General features: G+C 43.4%; 1 protein-coding gene across 2 annotated transcripts in view; it reads right to left on the bottom strand.

Annotated features, from left to right (window-relative positions):
- Positions 1–1366: 1366 nt before the first annotated feature.
- The window catches only part of CLCN4 (chloride voltage-gated channel 4), a 93011-nt gene continuing 73732 nt past the window's right edge, over positions 1367–20645 (bottom strand). For both annotated transcript variants that reach the window (XM_069761596.1, XM_069761597.1), the window contains 2 exons: positions 10887–11103; positions 1367–1777 (listed from right to left, as the gene is read on the bottom strand). In XM_069761596.1, the coding sequence (XP_069617697.1) occupies positions 1687–1777; positions 10887–11103 (308 nt within the window). In that variant the 3' untranslated portion in view covers positions 1367–1686. The remainder of the gene's footprint in view (positions 1778–10886; positions 11104–20645) is intronic.

Genomic DNA, 20645 nt, shown 5'->3' with positions numbered 1-20645 from the left:
TTGTTCAAAAGTGTTTTGCAAACGACTTTCATTTATAATCCGTGTCAGACGCTTCTCGAACAAGATTCCAGCAATAGTCAGCCAGCATTGACGTACTCCACTTTCCCTTGTACCTTTTCTCCATCAGCGCAATGTTTTGGTGAAATCTTTCACTGTGTTCATGGCTAACGGCACCAAGATTGGCTGGAAAAAAGTCCAAGTGAGAGTGTAGAAAATGCATTTTTAGCGACATATTGCATTTCATCAAATGATATGCTGTGAGCATGTTGTCCACGAGTTGTTCAAAGTTTGGTGCCCTGCCTTTGCCAAGGACGTGGCGTAAAGTGGTTAAAAACAGTCAGTGAAATATTTTACCTGACAAAAGAAATCCTCGGTGATCCCCTGCTATAATGTCAGTATTGTCTTTTGATTCCTCCCCTGATGTGGTATGCTCCGTATACGGTCAGCCAAATGATTACCTGCGTCTGGGCGGAATTCGCATAATAAGTGCTTGTATATGTGTAGATCAGCGATTTATGTTATTTCAGTGGTAAATATACTGTTTCAGAAAAAGTTCATATATGAGTTTTTAGAATTATAACAGAATACTATAATGTTTCGTATCATTTCTCAAAAACCGTACGTGATAGGAAAAATCTGAAGTCAGTTCTGAAATCAGCATGAAAAACTTCTATCAGGAACACTCAAAATTGTCCGAGGGACAAAACCTTTGTAACACAGTGTAATTTGTCTCCACCTCACTTAAAATATAGATGCGAGAACATATAATAGATTTCGGTCACACGTATAAAATACTGTTAAAGTCCTTAAACATAAAGCACTTAAATGTAGAAAATGTACAGCCTGAAAGAAAAAATTAAAACCTCAGATTAAAGAAAGTCATATGCACACAATGTCTGTTCTAGGTAGATTAGGCCAGGAACCTGCCTGGAAAAGCGCTTAAAAAAGGGGGGGGGGGGAGGAAAAAAAAACACGTACTGCAATGACAAAATGACTTTCTGTGTGTTCTATCCTTTGTTTCTTTTTTTAACCACTTTAGGCTTCAAAGTTTGTGAAGCGGTAAAAAAAAGAGACTATTTTGAATAAGGGATGTAGAAAAAAGACGGCGGCAGAGCCACCACGCCACCACAAACAACGTCCGAGAAGACGCCAGGAAAGATGCTCCAGGTAAAGCATTGCCAGCATTTTTCTGAAGCGTCTTCTGTTTCAAAAAGGATGTGGGTACGCCGGCGACTAAAAGTCGCTGTGTGCACATACCCTTACATGGTTAATTCAAAGAAAATGACAGACTTGTGGAATGAGAAGTTGTATACATGGATTTCACAAAATGTAAAGATTCAGATTAAACACTTCTTTTTTTCTGTTTGTAGTAGTTTTTTATTATAAAATACTCTGAAATTCTCCAATTGTAGGTGAGAAATCACTATCCACTCGCAAACATGCAGTATAGCCAAAGCAACATGGCTGATCTTGAGTGACGTGCGTTGGTAAGTGACCGTTATGGAAGATGAATTGTACATCATTGTGAGGATCCTGCTTGTACCTTCATCTTTGTGTGACATGTTACAGTTTCTAATCCTAAATACAATTTCGACTTTTGCTTCTCTGTCTAATTAAAATGAGAAAAATAAGTTTTCCAAAGAATCGGGCACTTTTACAGCTTGTTCCTCCCATATGCAATGTAGTCTAGTTGAACATAATGGATTCTGGGTCTTGATTAGCCATCTGAGCCATGTGTCTTAAAACATCCTTTTTCGTGATGATACCCAGAAGCCTCCTGCAGGAAAGAACCAGGAACAAGACATAAAAGATCATTAGAAAACAGTTCCCTATATTTCATTTTACTGTGCACGTGGCCCCAGTAAATCACACAAAATCTGTCTCTGCGCCTCCATAAAACAGTGAGAAAAGAGAAGAAAAAGACATGATGTGTTATTTGTTCATTTCCATTTGGATGGGGGATATTTGAGCAGATGTGGTGCTGAAATGACTGAGCACATTGGAAGCTTTCTGACAATCAACACTTTTACCTAGCAGGTCATACACTGCGTTTTCTGTACCCTTCTGAAAAAAAATATTTTTTTTAATTAAGATGGCTCCCAAGGGCATGAGAGGGGTGCAATGTTTCACAGTAACACAGGTGTTAAGACTTTGTACCAGGAATGTGCTGAAGCATTTCGGAAACTTAGCTGCCTTCTTTTTTTAATTGAAGCTCCTTGTTAGCATTTTTCCATACAAAATACAAGCACAAGGTACGTTTCTAGGCAGCTCGGTTATTTCTGTGTATATAGGGGATTTCCTCTTCTTTATAGCATCCAACAGAAGCTCAGAATATGAGTGAAAGGGATTGTGCTTTGTAAGCCGACAAAACATCGGATAGTACTCAGACGAATGTTAGTCTATGGGGCCTTGCACATGTCCAATTTTTTCCTCAGAGTGTCTGAGGCAAAAATTGCTGCATGCCCGAGTTTGATCTGATATTCGGATCGCACTCGGCCATGCAAATCATTGAATGTGTGGGAAACGTCGGACAGCTCTAGGATGACATCTGATTGTAGTCTGATTTCTGTACACTCACAGAATGGAGAAGATGGAGAATTTTTTCTCTGCATCTTCTCTTCATCCAAGAGAATCAGAGCACACTGCAATCACTCACTAATCAGAGTTTGATCAGAGTGTTATTTGCCTGATCGGCCCAATTCTCTCGAATGAGACGCTTTACGGCCTGTTCACCTGCCCTAATGGGAAGGGGGAAATAATAAAATAGTTCTAGGTTAACCTGAAAAAAATGTAGCAAAATGGAATTCCCAAACAAAAACACATCAGCAAAAGTAAAAGTTGTGCGTATCTATCATATATCACATGGATTAGTGACTAAACCAAGTGATTGGTAATTATTTTAGATCTCACCCAGACCAGATGTAAAGGTGTAGTCCTTCAAGGATCCTCCTTGTAATTGTCGATGGTGAGGGCTATCTAAACCCGTCAAGCCCCATGCAGTTGCTCCCACCCTAACAACGGCAATACCCAAGTGTTGTACTATTCCATAGACCCACTAAAAAAATATTGTTCCCTCCCAGTACGTTTCTGCCTTAGTTATACGGCAACATCAGGGGAGTATACATGTGGGGAAACAAAAAAGGGGCGAATTATCCTATAGCACCTAAGTGAAAAATGAATCAAACTGAAAGAGGGCGCATAGCATATGCAGAGCTCCCATAAAGGGGTCCTAAGGTGAAATACCTGCTGTGGTATGAAGAGTGCTGCAACACTGGTCAGGAAAATGGTAAAAAATATACATATATTAGCTTCTATCCATTAAAAAAATATGAACAGCACACAGATCACATCAGTGTACTATCCATTTTTTTTTCAAGGGGCCATTGACTTATTTTGGAGAGTTTGATTCACAACAAGGATAAGAGCAGAACAGGTGTGTGTTTTTTTGTAGACAATCTTTCCGCAAAAGGAATATGACATGTGAAAAGGAACTTTCATTATAATGGGTCCATGATCTATCTACAAAAATAGTGGACAGCAAACATGCAAAAATAACTAATCTGTTGTAAAAGGGTTGTCTACGACTTTTACATTGATGGCCTATCCTTGAGATAGGTCATCAATATGGACACCTGGCACCTCCTCCAATTAACTGTACTACTTGATACAAATAGGGGGCGTATGTGCAATACCCGTTAGTGGCCGCTATACCATTGATGGAGCAGTGCTGTGCTACACACCTGAACACTTCCCGACGGAGCCCGAGACAGCTGAAAGGCGGTGGTTCCGGGTGTCACACCCCTACTGATCAGATATTGATGACTTCTCTTAAGGATAGGCGAAAATTGTGCAAGTCCACAATACTGGTGCTTTTTGTGCCATAATATGAACACAACCACCTGGACCTTCTGCAGGTCAGCAATACAAGAATTAAATCACTATAGGCAGGTCCTAGAAGTCACTCCCTATACCCACACATAGGGAGAAAACTGTCAGTCATATGGAGTGGGGCAGGGAGAAACTGCTGAGGACCTGAATTGCACTAGTCATCTAAGACAGAAAGGTCTCGGTTAATCAAAGTGTTTTTGACAAAAATCTGGAGTAAAATAATTTGATAAGTTGCGGAATTTTTGCATAACTCAAGGTTGAAGAAAAACATTGCAACTTTTGACGTTTTCACACTTGTTTTACCAAGCTTTGCGACAGCGGGTGAAGCTGAGGCGGAACAGGGGCAGAACAGGGTGTAACACCACAGCTCGCCTGATTCATGACAAGCTGTGGTGCAGCTTAAGCCAGAAATAATTCTCTGATGCGCCTGATTCATTAAGAGGCGTGTGCTTCTTAATGAATCCAGCGTTTTTAACTCTAGCATCGAGATTGTCAATCTTGATGAATCGGGGCCATAGATCCATTGCAGCTTTACAAAGTACAGGATATTTTCTCTGAAATACCACAACATTTCAGAGTAAAATATATGTGGCACCCCTAGGGGTATTTGCCACAAAAATAGTTACTGACACTAAATGCGAATACTAAAATAGCAAGACTGCACTACCACCTCCGGCCAGAAGGGGGAGCTCCAGAGACTCCCCTTGATCCATTCTGGTCTGAGAGAAGAAATGGCAGTTGGGCTAAGGAGCTGATAGTGAGAGGTCATACAGCTGAATTTCTAACAGCCCTATGACGGTTTCCAGGCCCAAATCACCGGCCTGAGGAGAAGAGGGACAGAGAAAAGGGACATTGTGAGAACCGGGTAGCATTAATCACTACCCAGAACAGGCGCAAAGACGGATACCGGATCCGTGGCTGTATTCATTATATATAATACAGCAACCGGAAAAACGTGAGGTGATATCAGCTTCACTAGGGCCGGACGCAGCAACAGACACAGAGTTCAGCGGTACACCTGGAGGGGGTAAGCCGATAAAAGGACTCGGGTTGCCCGTCAAACCAGGACCCGGAGGGGACAGATTGGGCCGGCAGCCAGTTCACATACAGCAGCAGGGCCACACAGAAATTGCGCACAATAAGAGGCGAAGACCCCGGCAGGGTCAAAGTAACTCAGAGTTCCCATACAGACTCCGGTGACAGGACTGGTTGTAAATCCATTTATGTTGAAGTAAACTGGTTAAACGTTTCAGTGCCTCAGTCTTTCATTTGGACAATAGCCATCTATCCAGGATCGGGATCGTCACCGCTGGGAGAACCTGCTGCTGATCAAGTAAGTGCCTGTCCCCTCACGATACCCCTTACACTGTGCATTGCCTGAGGCCACAGCACCGGGTCAAGCCACCTGTGACATCCCCCTCAAGAGACAGACCCCATTGGTCCGGTGCTGGGTATCCCGGTCTCCTGGGCGTCACAATTGGCGTCACGAACAGGATCTAGCCAGCCCGTATACCGGGTATTGTGTGCCGTGATTGGAGCCCAAAACTGTGAAAACTTGGATGAAAAATCTTGAAAATTGACTTTATTAAAGAAAAATCCATTCCCCATTGAAAACTATTGAAAGTGACTTTTCCCCATTGGTTATAATGGAGTAAAGATGGCCGCCATCCCCTGAGGTAATCACCTCATAACCGTTAGGCACGAGACTGTTAATTGAGCTACGCCATCACCTGAGCCCCAGTCTAACTGAAAAACTTCAGAATCCACCATTACAGAGCGCGCGGCCGGCAGGAGCAGCAGGGGGCGTGTCATTGTGGGCGGCACCAAGCTGAGCGCTCTGACATCAGAGCAAGGGGAAAATCGATCCTGCTGCACAGCGAAACGAATCTACACTATCCCGACGGAAGCGGAGGACCGGAAGGGTCCGGATTAACTAAGGGGGCACAGTATGTCGCAGCACGAGGGATAGTCGAGGTACACCGGGGACGAGTGCCGGTACGACTTTTGAACTGTGGAGAGGAAGAGGTCACTTTGCCAAGGTATGCTACAATGGCAAAGCTATATACTGTTGACAACAATGCCATCACAACCATTGAGCCCTTAGAACAAACCTGTCAGGTGGAAGGCAATGGCTCAGACGGAGAATTGGAGGATTGGTGCCAACAGCTACACGTGGGCATAAATTCAACACCTACCCATCAAAAACAAGGGGTGTATAGGCTAGTGACGGAATATGAACAAGTCTTCAGTAAACACCCATTGGACTTCGGACGGATAGAAGGGGTAGAACACACAATCCCCACCGGTGACCATCCCCCAATAAAAGAAAGATATAGACCCATACCGCCCGCTCACTATCAGTGTGCAAAAGATATGCTGAGGGAGATGAAACAGGCCGGGGTAATAAGAGACAGCTGTAGCCCCTGGGCGGCCCCTCTAGTGATTGTCAAAAAAAAGGACGGAACCATGAGAATGTGCGTAGACTACCGGAAGATTAATAACATCACCCATAAAGACGCCTACCCCTTGCCTAGGATAGAAGAGTCCTTAACTGCTTTGAAATCTGCTAATTATTTTTCCACCTTAGACTTAACAAGCGGGTATTGGCAAGTCCCTGTGGCTGAGAGAGATAAGGAAAAGACGGCATTCACCACACCAATGGGTCTATGTGAATTTAATCGCATGCCGTTCGGACTCTGCAACGCATCCGGTACCTTCCAGCGGCTGATGGAATGCTGCCTCGGACACAAGAACTTCGAGACCGTCCTCCTGTACCTAGATGATGTGATCGTCTACTCAAAGACTTACGAACAACACTTAATAGACCTGGCAGAAGTGTTCGAAGCCTTATCCAGGTACGGCATGAAAGTCAAGCCATCCAAATGTCACCTTCTCAAGCCAAAGGTACAGTACCTGGGACACATCGTGAGTTCGGAGGGAGTAGCACCAGATCCCGAGAAAATAAGCGCCATAAGGGATTGGCCAAGACCTACCAGCGCAAAAGAAGTGAGACAATTCCTGGGATTGGTGGGTTACTATCGCAGATTTATAAAAGGATTTACCAAGTTGGCAGCACCCTTGCAAGACACCTTGGTAGGGCAGAGGAAGAAACCTTCAAACCGAAACCCTCCTTTTCAGTGGAACAACGAAAGGGAAGACTCCTTTGAACAACTAAAGAAGGCACTAACCGGAGAAGAGGTTCTGGCATACCCAGATTACCATCAACCTTTCATCCTCTACACCGATGCCAGTAATGTGGGACTAGGAGCGGTGCTGTCACAAAAGCAAGAAGGTCGGGAGAAAGTCATCGCCTTTGCAAGTAGAAAGCTCCGGCCTACTGAAAGAAATCCAGAAAATTATAGCTCCTTCAAATTGGAACTACTGGCAGTAGTTTGGGCTGTGACTGAACGTTTCAAACACTATCTGGCCGCTGCAGAATTTATTGTCTATACTGACAACAATCCGTTGACCCACCTGGACACAGCCAAATTAGGTGCGTTAGAACAGCGATGGATAGCCCGGTTATCTAATTACAACTTCAAGATCAAGTATCGAGCAGGTCGCAAGAATGGAAATGCCGATGCCCTATCCCGGATGCCACACTTGAGAGATGTAGAAGAAGAAACGGGGGAGCTTGAAGAAATTGAACTACCAGCCTTCCATGATCCCAAGGCAAAACATCATCAGTCAAGTACCTATCAGAAACAACAAGAGGTGAATTTTAATCCGTTAACACACCATAGATGGGCTGACACCCAAGACAGCAATCCGGCTGTGAAGTTGGTGAAGGAACTGTTAACTGAGCAAAGTGCATATCCCGATGAGGATGCCCCAGAAGAGACGCATCAACTCTGGAAAGAGAGAGGCAAAATGTTCCTGTATCAAGGGAAGCTCTGTAGAAGGTACACCAATCCGAAAACACATGAATTGGTTTGGCAGATTATCGTGCCTAAACAAGATGTCAAGATGGTCCTCGAAGCTTACCATAATGGTGCTGGTCACTTTGGTTGGAAAAAGTTAGAAGTACTTCTAAGAGAAAGATTTTATTGGGTCGGGATGAGAAAATCAATCGAACAGTGGTGCAGAAATTGTGGCCCGTGCAACCTCAGAAGAAACGATCAAAAGAACCAAAGAGCACCACTGCAGCCCATAATCACCAAACAACCACTTGAACTTGTAGCCATAGACCACGTGAAGTTAATACCAAGCCGGTCCGGCTATGTCTATGCCTTGACCATCGTGGACCATTATTCACGCTTCTTGGTAGTAGTACCCGTAAAAGATCTGACAGCAAAAACAGCAGCCAAAGCGTTCCAAACGTACTTTTGTAGACCCCATGGATATCCGGAACAGGTTCTCACCGACCAAGGTACAGCCTTTGAATCAGAGATCTTCAGAGAATTCTGTAATATGTATGGTTGCAAAAAGATCCGGACGACGGCCTATCATCCACAAACAAACGGCTTATGCGAGAAGATGAACCATATTGTAATAGACCTACTAAAGACTTTACCTGAGACAGAAAGGAATCAATGGCCAGAGAAATTGCCTGACTTGGTGGATCTGTATAATCATGTCCCGGTGAGCTCCACCAACTGCACCCCAGCTTACCTTATGCGTGCAAGACCCGGCCAATTACCAATCGATCTAGAAATGGGAATTCTGAAACCAGACGCAGGAGTTCAAGACTCCAATTGGGATATCATACGGCAAAAGCAGTATCGCCAAGTGCAAGAGAGTGTGGAAAGAAGCCTTCAGCAAACTAGAGAAAGACAAGAGCGAACTTTCAACCAGAATGCTCTAGCGACCCCATTAAGACCGGGTGACCAAGTGCTCAAGAGAAATTGTCGAACCAATAAACTGGACAATCAGTGGGAAGCCGTACCCTACACAGTTTTACCAACAAGAGTGGATAATCCTAAAATGTGTCTCATTAGCAAAAACGGAGGCTTAACATCTGTACTAGTGTCAAGAGACAATCTTAAATTATGCCCGGAAGCATTGAAAGAGCCAGACGTTGTCCAGCCAGAACCAGAAGTTATTCAACCCATACAGGTTCAACCAGTAAAGGAAAAAGAAGAGGAAATGTATCACACCTGTATAGGAGACTTTCCCAAAACCCTACTAACATACCATGGTGCAGTAGTGGTTCCCATGGTGGCCTTTTACCCAACACCGAACCCAATACCAGAATTCCCAAGACAGGAAGAGGCTGACCCCGTACTACAGGAGGTTCCAGGCCAGGAAGAACAGATTCCTGGTCAGAGTAATCCCATTCACGGTGGACTTGCCAACTCCATAGTCGTGGAATTATCTTTAGCAGAGCGGGCAGATTCTACATCCGCAGTAGACAGTAGTACACCACATGAAGAGACACCGCTATTACGTAGATCACAGCGTAGTACCCAGGGTCAATTACCGGCCAGGTATGCAGATTACCAACTATAAAGCTCATAATGTGAATTGTATATATGTTATGCCGTATATAGGTAAACAGAAAATGTAGTATAGTCATTGTTATCAGTCTGCAACGTTTAAGCCAAGTGCCTACAGAGACTTGTCTGTATGAACTTCTTGCATATTCTTGAACTTTTTATCAGCCCGGAGGCACTAAATCAAAGCTCCGGAAAGACTGCTTTTTGAATTTTGCTTTTTGCTCTTTTTGAACTTTCTTTAGACTTTATATTGATAACTCCGTTGGAAAAATGGAACTAAATTCCTGGACACTAAATACAGTGCCTTTCCTAGTACCTTCAAGGATAGAACTGTATTAATGGACGCTATTTGAAGTGACTTTTTACAGAACTCTATTTTTGTTTCCTTGAGTGGTTTTTGTAACTTTTCATTTTTAAGACTCTGTACATATTAATTGTTATTTCAAAATGTTATCGTCCCACAGTCCCGGAGTACTGTTCTTAACTAAGGGGGAATGTGGCACCCCTAGGGGTATTTGCCACAAAAATAGTTACTGACACTAAATGCGAATACTAAAATAGCAAGACTGCACTACCACCTCCGGCCAGAAGGGGGAGCTCCAGAGACTCCCCTTGATCCATTCTGGTCTGAGAGAAGAAATGGCAGTTGGGCTAAGGAGCTGATAGTGAGAGGTCATACAGCTGAATTTCTAACAGCCCTATGACGGTTTCCAGGCCCAAATCACCGGCCTGAGGAGAAGAGGGACAGAGAAAAGGGACATTGTGAGAACCGGGTAGCATTAATCACTACCCAGAACAGGCGCAAAGACGGATACCGGATCCGTGGCTGTATTCATTATATATAATACAGCAACCGGAAAAACGTGAGGTGATATCAGCTTCACTAGGGCCGGACGCAGCAACAGACACAGAGTTCAGCGGTACTCCTGGAGGGGGTAAGCCGATAAAAGGACTCGGGTTGCCCGTCAAACCAGGACCCGGAGGGGACAGATTGGGCCGGCAGCCAGTTCACATACAGCAGCAGGGCCACACAGAAATTGCGCACAATAAGAGGCGAAGACCCCGGCAGGGTCAAAGTAACTCAGAGTTCCCATACAGACTCCGGTGACAGGACTGGTTGTAAATCCCTTTATGTTGAAGTAAACTGGTTAAACATTTCAGTGCCTCAGTCTTTCATTTGGACAATAGCCATCTATCCAGGATCGGGATCGTCACCGCTGGGAGAACCTGCTGCTGATAAAGTAAGTGCCTGTCCCCTCACGATACCCCTTACACTGTGCATTGCCTGAGGCCACAGCACCGGGTCAAGCCACCTGTGACATCCCCCTCAAGAGACAGACCCCATTGGTCCGGTGCTGGGTATCCCGGTCTCCTGGGCGTCACATATACATGGCTGACAGAACACACAGAGTGTGTGATTCATGTTGCTTGTTCTGTTAAGTTCAACCAGGAGAAGAAAGCAAATAAGGATAAAAGATGAGGGATGAATACATCGGTATATGACATTTAATCTATCATGTAAATACAAAGCAAAACTCAAAATCAACTTAAAACGATTCTTACCCACTCCGAGTAACAAGACATTGTCTCAATCCAAGTTTCCTAAAGATATCCACTACAGTCTCCATTGGAGTGTGGTCGGTGACAGTGAAGGGACTTAGGTTGAGAATGCGTCTCAGTTTCAGAGGATAAGGACTATTAGCTGGAAGCTCTGGTGGGTCTTCTGTGAAATATATAATCGAGTTGCTCACCACTCCATCTTGCCTCTGTCTGGCATTCTCTAGAAATGAAGCACATTATCCTGTAAGCAATATTTCCAAGAGATTTTAATGACATTGGAACCAAATAATTTAATGACCAATTCCTCATATCATGATGAATATCCAGATGTTACAAGATTAATGTATCTTCTAAGTATTCTGAACATAATATAAACAGTGACACCATTTCCCTCTTGCTATTCCAACAGTTACGGAATGTTTATAATGCGTGAGAATGTACCAGACAGTATATTTTTTTACTATGGTCCACTGGAGAGAAAATCATGAACAACCACAGTGAAAAAATATATCCTGAAGTATACCAGTCCATAGTGGACGGAAAGATTACTCTTGGAAAGGGTTAGGTACATGGGGGACTAGTTGAGTATACATCAGGGAACACTCTGGTCGAAGAGCAACAACTTACCTGGAAAATAGGAGGTGAACAGAGCTGAATAATTCAGTTTATCATACTATTTTCTAAATGTTCATTTATGTGGAAAGCCGCTTTATATTTTGACAATCTTGTAATATGTGTTTATTTTAAAATCTATGCCTATTTTATTTCATGACAGTTTTGCTGTAATTCTTATGAAATAAAATGACAAGAGCTTGAGCTTGGAGAGATATTCACTCTTTATATTAAGAAACCTTGCCAGTATCATGTACACCATCATGTCTACGAGCTTAATGTGATCCGACTGCAGGTAGTCTATGTTACTGTTCATAAAAAGAGTTAATTAATAGTTTGATAGATGAGATTAGCCAGGCATAAAAATTGGCCTTTTCTCAGCATTGTGATTGATACTGCAGCAGATGTGAAGGACGCTGGAGAACGAACATCAATAATTACATTTTTCTGCTTATCAACACAGAGAAAATAAGGCTGTGAACCTTTTATGCTCGCCAGCTGTATAAAAGCTTAGTCTTGGAGCTTCATGCTTTACAAACTTTACATACTATTAATAATATTATCTTATGGACCTGGTTTAGTATATATGTCTAGACAAACATTTTTTGAGGTGTACTGGGATTTTCATGGCTGGATTGGAGAGTCGTTGAGTATCATAGAATGGTAGAGATGGAAGGGACCTCCTGGGTCTTTGAGTCCAACCCCCTTCTAAATGCAGGATTCAGTAAACCATCTCAGACAGATGTCTGTCCAGCCTTTGTTTGAAGACTTCTATTGATGGAGAACTCACCACCTCTCATGGCAGCCTGTTCCACTCATTGATCATTCTCACCATCAAAAAGTTATTTCTAATATCTAATCTGTGTTTCCTCCCATTCAGTTTCATCCCATTGCTTCTAGTCTTTCCTTGTACACATGAGAATACTGATGATCCCTCTACAGTGTGACATCGCTTCAGATATTTGTGGACACTTATTAAGCCATTGCTGCTTGTGTCTTGGTGATTTGGCTGCAGCAGTGATATCACTTGATTGTGAAATCAATAACTGAGCTCTATAACAGTGCTGATGAAGACAACATGAGCCGCTGAGCTCAGCCACTGGATACAGAGTTTATGCGCATGGTTGATGCGTTTTCACCAGAGGTACCTTCACACTGAGCAACTTTAGAACGATAACGATAGCGATCCGTGACGTTGCAGCGTCCTGGATAGCGATATCGTTGTGTTTGACATGCAGCAGTGATCAGGATCCTGCTGTGACATCGCTGGTCAGAGCTAGAAGGCCAGAACTTTATTTCGCCGCTGGATCACCCGCTGACATCGCTGAATCGGCATGTGTGACGCCGATCCAACGATGTCTTCACTTGTAATCAGGGTACTGTGTCAGCGCCGGCCAGCCGTAAAGCAGAGCACAGCGGTGACGTCACCGCTCTGCTTTACGGCCGGCACTTACACAGTGCAGGGAAGCTGACGCCGGGGGACACGACAGACACCGGAATGTAAGTATGTAGTGTTTTTTTTTTTACATTTACAATGGTAACCAGGGTAAACATCGGGTTACTAAGCGCGACCCTGCGCTTAGTAACCCAATGTTTACCCTGGTTATCCGGGGACATCGGCATCGTTGGTCGCTGGAGAGTAGGGTTGAGCGAAACGGGTCGAACATTTTCAAAAGTCGCCGACTTTTGGCTAAGTCGGGGTTTCATGAAACCCGATCCGACCCCTGTGCGGGGTCGGCCATGCGGTACGCGACTTTCGCGCCAAAGTCGCGTTTCAATGACGCGAAAAGCGCCATTTCTCAGCCAATGAAGGTAAACGCAGAGTGTGGGCAGCGTGATGACATAGGTCCTGGTCCCCACCATCTTAGAGAAGGGCATTGCAGTGATTGGCTTGCTGTCTGCGACGTCACAGGGGCTATAAAGAGGCGTTCCCGCCGACCGCCATCTTACTGCTGCTGATCTGAGCTTAGGGAGAGGTTGCTGCCGCTTTGTCAGAAGCAGGGATAGCGTTAGGCAGGGTCCATTAACCACAAAACCGCTTGTGCTGCAGCGATTTGCACTGTCCAACACCACCCTCGGTGTGCAGGGACAGTGGAATTTTTTTTTTTTTTTTTTTTCCCCTCAGCGCTGTAGCTCATTGGGCTGCCCTAGAAGGCTCCCTGATAGCTGCATTGCTGTGTGTACGCCGCTGTGCAAACCAACTGCTTTTTTCAAAGCACAAATCCTCTTGTTCCTTCCTTTCTGCACAGCTATCTTTTTTGTTTGTCCACACTTTTTATTTCATTTGTGCATCAGTCCACTCCTTATTGCTGCCTGCCATACCTGGCTGAGATTACTGCAGGCAGGGAGATAGTAGCTGCCTGCCATACCTGGCTGAGATTACTGCAGGCAGGGAGATAGTAATTGTAGGACATTCCCTGTTTTTTTTTTTTTTTTTTTTTTGGTGGGAGATTAAGATTGGCAATTTGGCATTTCTGCTAGAGTGCCATCCCTGTGTGTGCCATCTCTCTCACATAGTGGGCCATAGAAAGCCTTTTCATTTTTCTGTATTTTTTTTTGTGGGGTGTATAAATTCTCCCTGATAAAAATACAGTGGGAGATTAATATTGGCCTTTGGGCTTGTGTGCCAGTCCTGAGTGTGCCATCTCTCTCACAAATAGTGGGCCATAGAAAGCCTATTTTATTTTTTTTTGGGTTTTATAAATTCTCCCTGAAAAAAAGGGAGATTAATATTGGCCTCTGGGCTTCTGTGCCAGTCCTGAGCGTGCCATCTGTGCCAGTCCTGAGCGTCCCATCTCTCTCACAAATAGTGGGCCATAGAAAGCCTATTTAATTTTTTTTTTGGTTTTATAAATTTTCCCTGAAAAAAGGGAGATTAATATTGGCCTCTGGGCTTGTGTGCCAGTTGTGAGCGTGCCATCTGTGCCAGTCCTGAGCGTGCCATCTCTCTCACAAATAGTGGGCCATAGAAAGCCTATTTAATTTTTTTTTTGGTTTTATAAATTTTCCCTGAAAAAAGGGAGATTAATATTGGCCTCTGGGCTTGTGTGCCAGTTGTGAGCGTGCCATCTGTGCCAGTCCTGAGCGTGCCATCTCTCTCACAAATAGTGGGCCATAGAAAGCCTATTTAAATATTTTTTTGGTTTTATAAATTCTCCCAGAAAAAAAGGGAGATTAATATTGGCCTCTGGGCTTCTGTGCCAGTTGTGAGCGTGCCATCTGTGCCAGTCCTGAGCGTGCCATCTCTCTCACAAATAGTGGGCCATAGAAAGCCTATTTAAATATTTTTTTGGTTTTATAAATTCTCCCAGAAAAAAAGGGAGATTAATATTGGCCTCTGGGCTTCTGTGCCAGTCCTGAGCGTGCCATCTGTGCCAGTCCTGAGCGTCCCATCTCTCTCACAAATAGTGGGCCATAGAAAGCCTATTTTATTTTTTTTTTGGGTTTCAGAAATTCTCCCTGGAAAAAAAAAGGGAGATTAATATTGCCCTTTGGGCTTGTGTGCCAGTACTAAGCGTTCCATCTCTCTCTCTCTCTCAGTCAGTGGGCCATAGAACGCATATTTTTGGTTTTATTTGTTTTCTAAATTCTCCCTGAAAAAATCATTTTATTTTATTTGGTTTCTAAATTCTTCCTGATAAAATCATATTTTTTTTATTATTTTTATTTCTAAAGTCTCCCTGAAAAAAAAAAAAAAAAAAAACAACCAAAAAAACAGTGGGAGATTAATATTGGCCTTTCTGCTTGTGTGCCAGTCTTGACTCCTGGGTGTGCCATCTCTCTCTCTCTCTCTCTCTCTCTCTCTCTCTCTCTCTCTCTCTCCAATTGTGGTCCATAGAAAGCCTATATTTTTTTTCCTTGATTTGGGTTCTAAAATCTACCAGAGAAAATAACTACATCAATCATTGGTAGAAAAATATTGGCCTCTGGGTTTGTGTGCCACTCCTGACTCCTGTGTGCGTCATCTCTCAGTCAGTGGGCCATAGAACGCCTATTTTTGGTTTTATTTGTTTTCTAAATTCTCCCTGAAAAAATTATTTTATTTTATTTGGTTTCTAAATTCTTCCTGATAAAATCATATTTTTTTTATTATTTTTTTTTCTAAAGTCTCCCTGAAAAAAAAAAAAAAAAACAGTGGGAGATTAATATTGGCCTTTCTGCTTGTGTGCCAGTCTTGACTCCTGGGTGCGTCATCTCTCAGTCAGTGGGCCATAGAACGCCTATTTTTGGTTTTATTTGTTTTATAAATTCTCCCTGAAAAAATCATTTTATTTTATTTGGTTTCTAAATTCTTCCTGATAAAATCATATTTTTTTTATTATTTTTTTTTCTAAAGTCTCCCTGAAAAAAAAAAAAAAAAAACAACCAAAAAAAACAGTGGGAGATTAATATTGGCCTTTCTGCTTGTGTGCCAGTCTTGACTCCTGGGTGCGTCATCTCTCAGTCAGTGGGCCATAGAACGCCTATTTTTGGTTTTATTTGTTTTCTAAATTCTCCCTGAAAAAATCATTTTATTTTATTTGGTTTCTAAATTCTTCCTGATAAAATCATATTTTTTTTATTATTTTTATTTCTAAAGTCTCCCTGAAAAAAAAAAAAAAAAAAACAACCAAAAAAAACAGTGGGAGATTAATATTGGCCTTTCTGCTTGTGTGCCAGTCTTGACTCCTGGGTGCGTCATCTCTCAGTCAGTGGGCCATAGAACGCCTATTTTTGGTTTTATTTGTTTTATAAATTCTCCCTGAAAAAATCATTTTATTTTATTTGGTTTCTAAATTCTTCCTGATAAAATCATATTTTTTTTATTATTTTTTTTTCTAAAGTCTCCCTGAAAAAAAAAAAAAAAAAACAACCAAAAAAAACAGTGGGAGATTAATATTGGCCTTTCTGCTTGTGTGCCAGTCTTGACTCCTGGGTGCGTCATCTCTCAGTCAGTGGGCCATAGAACGCCTATTTTTGGTTTTATTTGTTTTCTAAATTCTCCCTGAAAAAATCATTTTATTTTATTTGGTTTCTAAATTCTTCCTGATAAAATCATATTTTTTTTATTATTTTTTTTTCTAAAGTCTCCCTGAAAAAAAAAAAAAAAAAAACAACCAAAAAAAACAGTGGGAGATTAATATTGGCCTTTCTGCTTGTGTGCCAGTCTTGACTCCTGGGTGCGTCATCTCTCAGTCAGTGGGCCATAGAACGCCTATTTTTGGTTTTATTTGTTTTATAAATTCTCCCTGAAAAAATCATTTTATTTTATTTGGTTTCTAAATTCTTCCTGATAAAATCATATTTTTTTTATTATTTTTTTTTCTAAAGTCTCCCTGAAAAAAAAAAAAAAAAAACAACCAAAAAAAACAGTGGGAGATTAATATTGGCCTTTCTGCTTGTGTGCCAGTCTTGACTCCTGGGTGCGTCATCTCTCAGTCAGTGGGCCATAGAACGCCTATTTTTGGTTTTATTTGTTTTCTAAATTCTCCCTGAAAAAATCATTTTATTTTATTTGGTTTCTAAATTCTTCCTGATAAAATCATATTTTTTTTATTATTTTTTTTTCTAAAGTCTCCCTGAAAAAAAAAAAAAAAAAAACAACCAAAAAAAACAGTGGGAGATTAATATTGGCCTTTCTGCTTGTGTGCCAGTCTTGACTCCTGGGTGCGTCATCTCTCAGTCAGTGGGCCATAGAACGCCTATTTTTGGTTTTATTTGTTTTATAAATTCTCCCTGAAAAAATCATTTTATTTTATTTGGTTTCTAAATTCTTCCTGATAAAATCATATTTTTTTTATTATTTTTTTTTCTAAAGTCTCCCTGAAAAAAAAAAAAAAAAAAACAACCAAAAAAAACAGTGGGAGATTAATATTGGCCTTTCTGCTTGTGTGCCAGTCTTGACTCCTGGGTGTGCCATCTCTCTCTCTCTCTCTCTCCAATTGTGGTCCATAGAAAGCCTACATTTTTTTTCCTTGATTTGGGTTCCAAAATCTACCAGAGAAAATAACTCCATCAATCATTGGTAGAAAAATATTGGCCTCTGGGCTTGTGTGCCACTCCTGATTCCTGTGTGCGTCATCTCTCACTCAGTGGCCCATAGAAAGCATATAGTTTGTTACATTTGTTTTCTAAATTCTCCCTGCAAAAATCTATTTTTTTTTTTTTGGGGGGTTTCTAAAGTGTTCCTGAAAAAAATAAAAATAAAAAAAAAATAATAGTGTGACATTAATATTAACATTTGTGCTTCAGTGACAGTCCTGCGTGTGGGGCATCTCTCTAATTTGCAGCCACCAAAAAAAGAGTGTGTAACATTGGGCCTGATTTTCGCTGTGGTCTCACCAACCTGTAAAGGGGTAGCTAAATCATACAGAAGTTATAGCTCACCGTGTAAGTTGTGTGACTGCAACAAATAACGTTAGTTTGGTTACGTTTTTAAAACAATGAGGAAGTCTAGTGGAAGAGGTCGTGGCCGGGGGCGTTCATTGTCAGCTGGTAATGAGGGTAGTGGTAGTGGTGGAGCATCAGGTGGTCGTGGGGGAAAAAATATTGCACCTAAGTCTGGAGCTGTGGAGCCAGGTTCGTCGTCCGGCTACACAAGGCCTCGAACGCTCCCTTTTCTGGGATTAGGAAAACCGCTTTTAAAGCCGGAGCAGCAAGAGCAAGTTTTGGCTTATCTTGCTGACTCAGCCTCTAGCTCTTTTGCCTCATCTCGTGAAACTGGTAAAAGTAAAAGCAGCGCGTCGTTAGTGGATGTTCACGGTCAGGGACAAGTCACTTCCTTGTCCTCTTCAGCAAAAACAACAACAGAGAAGAATGCAGCAGGCGACACAACGGGTTACTCCATGGAGCTCTTTACACATACCGTCCCTGGCTTAGAAAGTGAAGCAGTTAACAGTCCATGCCCATTACAAATTGAATCTGACATGGAGTGCACTGACGCACAGCCACAGCCAGACTACTATGCTGGTCCTTTGACTCAGACCACAACATTGCCCTCGCAGGGTGCTGATCAAGAATCAGACCCTGATGAGACTATGTTGCCCCATCACGAACGCTATACCACCGAACGACACGGTGACACAGACGAAGTTGCGCAGGAGGTACAAGAAGAGTTATTAGATGACCCAGTTCTTGACCCCGATTGGCAGCCATTGGGGGAACAGGGTGCAGGCGGCAGCAGTTCTGAAGCAGAGGAGGAGGAGGGGCCGCAGCAGGCATCAACATCGCCACAGGTTCCATCTGCCGGGCCCGTATCTTGCCCAAAACGCGTGGCAAAGCCAAAACCTGGTGGAGGACAGCGTGGCCATCCGGTTAAAGCTCAGTCTGCAATGCCTGAAAAGGTATCCGATGCTAGAAAGAGTGCAGTCTGGCATTTTTTTAAACAACATCCAATTGATCAGCGCAAAGTCATCTGTCAAAAATGTTCTACTTCCTTAAGCAGAGGTCAGAATCTGAAAAGTCTCAATACTAGTTGCATGCATAGACATTTAACCACCATGCATTTGAAAGCTTGGACTAACTACCAAACGTCCCTTAAGGTTGTTGCACCCTCGGCCAATGAAGCTAGTCATCAACGCAACATCCCTTCCGGCAGTGTAGGACCACCATTTAGCGCACCACCTGCTGTATCTGTGCAGGTATCTTTGCCAGGCCAAAGCAGTCAGGGTCAGGGAATCACCAGTTTCGTAGTAGGAAACACTGCATCTAGGGCACCGGCGGCAACAATACCATCTCCCACCGTCTCTCAGTCTGCCATGTCCACCGGCACCCCCGCTAGTTCCACGATCTCCAGCTCTCCAGTCCAGCTCACCCTACATGAGACTATGGTTAGAAAAAGGAAATACTTAGCCTCGCATCCGCGTACACAGGGTTTGAACGCCCACATAGCTAGACTAATCTCGTTAGAGATGATGCCCTACCGGTTAGTTGAAAGCGAAGCTTTCAAAGACCTGATGGACTACGCTGTACCACGCTACGAGCTACCCAGTCGACACTTTTTTTCCAGAAAAGCCATCCCAGCCCTCCACCAGCATGTTAAAGAGGGCATCGTCCATGCACTCAGGCAATCTGTGAGCACAAAGGTGCACCTGACAACAGATGCATGGACCAGTAGGCATGGCCAGGGACGTTACGTGTCCATCACGGCACACTGGGTAAATGTGGTGGATTCAGGGTCCACAGGGGACAGCAAGTTTGGGACAGTTCTGCCTAGCCCACGGTCTAGTAAACAGTTGTCTGTAGCCGTTCGCACCCCCTCCTCCTCCTCCTCCTCGTCCTCCTGCAGAAGCAAGAGCTCGTCCACAGACCGCAGTCGCACAAACACTCCATCCGCACCTGCCACTGTTGCACACCAGGTCTCCCATTATGGGGCAGCTACTGGCATACGTCAGCAGGCTGTATTGGCTATGAAGTGTTTGGGCGACAATAGACACACCGCGGAAGTTCTGTCCGAGTTCTTGCAGCAAGAAACGCAGTCGTGGCTGGGCACTGTAGATCTTGAGGCAGGCAAGGTAGTGAGTGATAACGGAAGGAATTTCATGGCTGCCATCTCCCTTTCCCAACTGAAACACATTCCTTGCCTGGCTCACACCTTAAACCTGGTGGTGCAGTGCTTCCTGAAAAGTTATCCGGGGTTATCCGACCTGCTCCTCAAAGTGCGTGGACTTTGCGCACATATCCGCCGTTCGCCTGTACACTCCAGCCGTATGCAGACCTATCAGCGTTCTTTGAACCTTCCCCAGCATCGCCTAATCATAGACGTTGCAACAAGGTGGAACTCAACACTGCACATGCTTCAGAGACTGTGCGAACAGAGGCGGGCTGTTATGTTTTTGTGGGAGGATACACATACACGGGCAGGCAGTAGGATGGCAGACATGGAGTTGTCAGGTGTGCAGTGGTCGAAGATTCAAGACATGTGTCAAGTCCTTCAGTGTTTTGAGGAATGCACACGGCTGGTTAGTGCAGACAACGCCATAATAAGCATGAGCATCCCCCTAATGCGTCTGCTGATGCAAAGTTTGACGCACATAAAGGATCAGGCGTCTGCACCAGAGGAAGAGGAAAGCCTTGATGACAGTCAGCGATTGTCTGGTCAGGGCAGTGTACATGACGAGGTACCGGGCGAAGAGGAGGTGGAGGATGAGGAGGATGATGGGGATGAGTATA

This window comes from Ranitomeya imitator, chromosome 3 (genome assembly GCF_032444005.1).
Source record: "Ranitomeya imitator isolate aRanImi1 chromosome 3, aRanImi1.pri, whole genome shotgun sequence".
NCBI lineage: Eukaryota > Metazoa > Chordata > Amphibia > Anura > Dendrobatidae > Ranitomeya > Ranitomeya imitator.
Note: the sequence above shows the minus strand (reverse complement) of the source record. Positions and strands in the feature narration are given on the sequence as shown.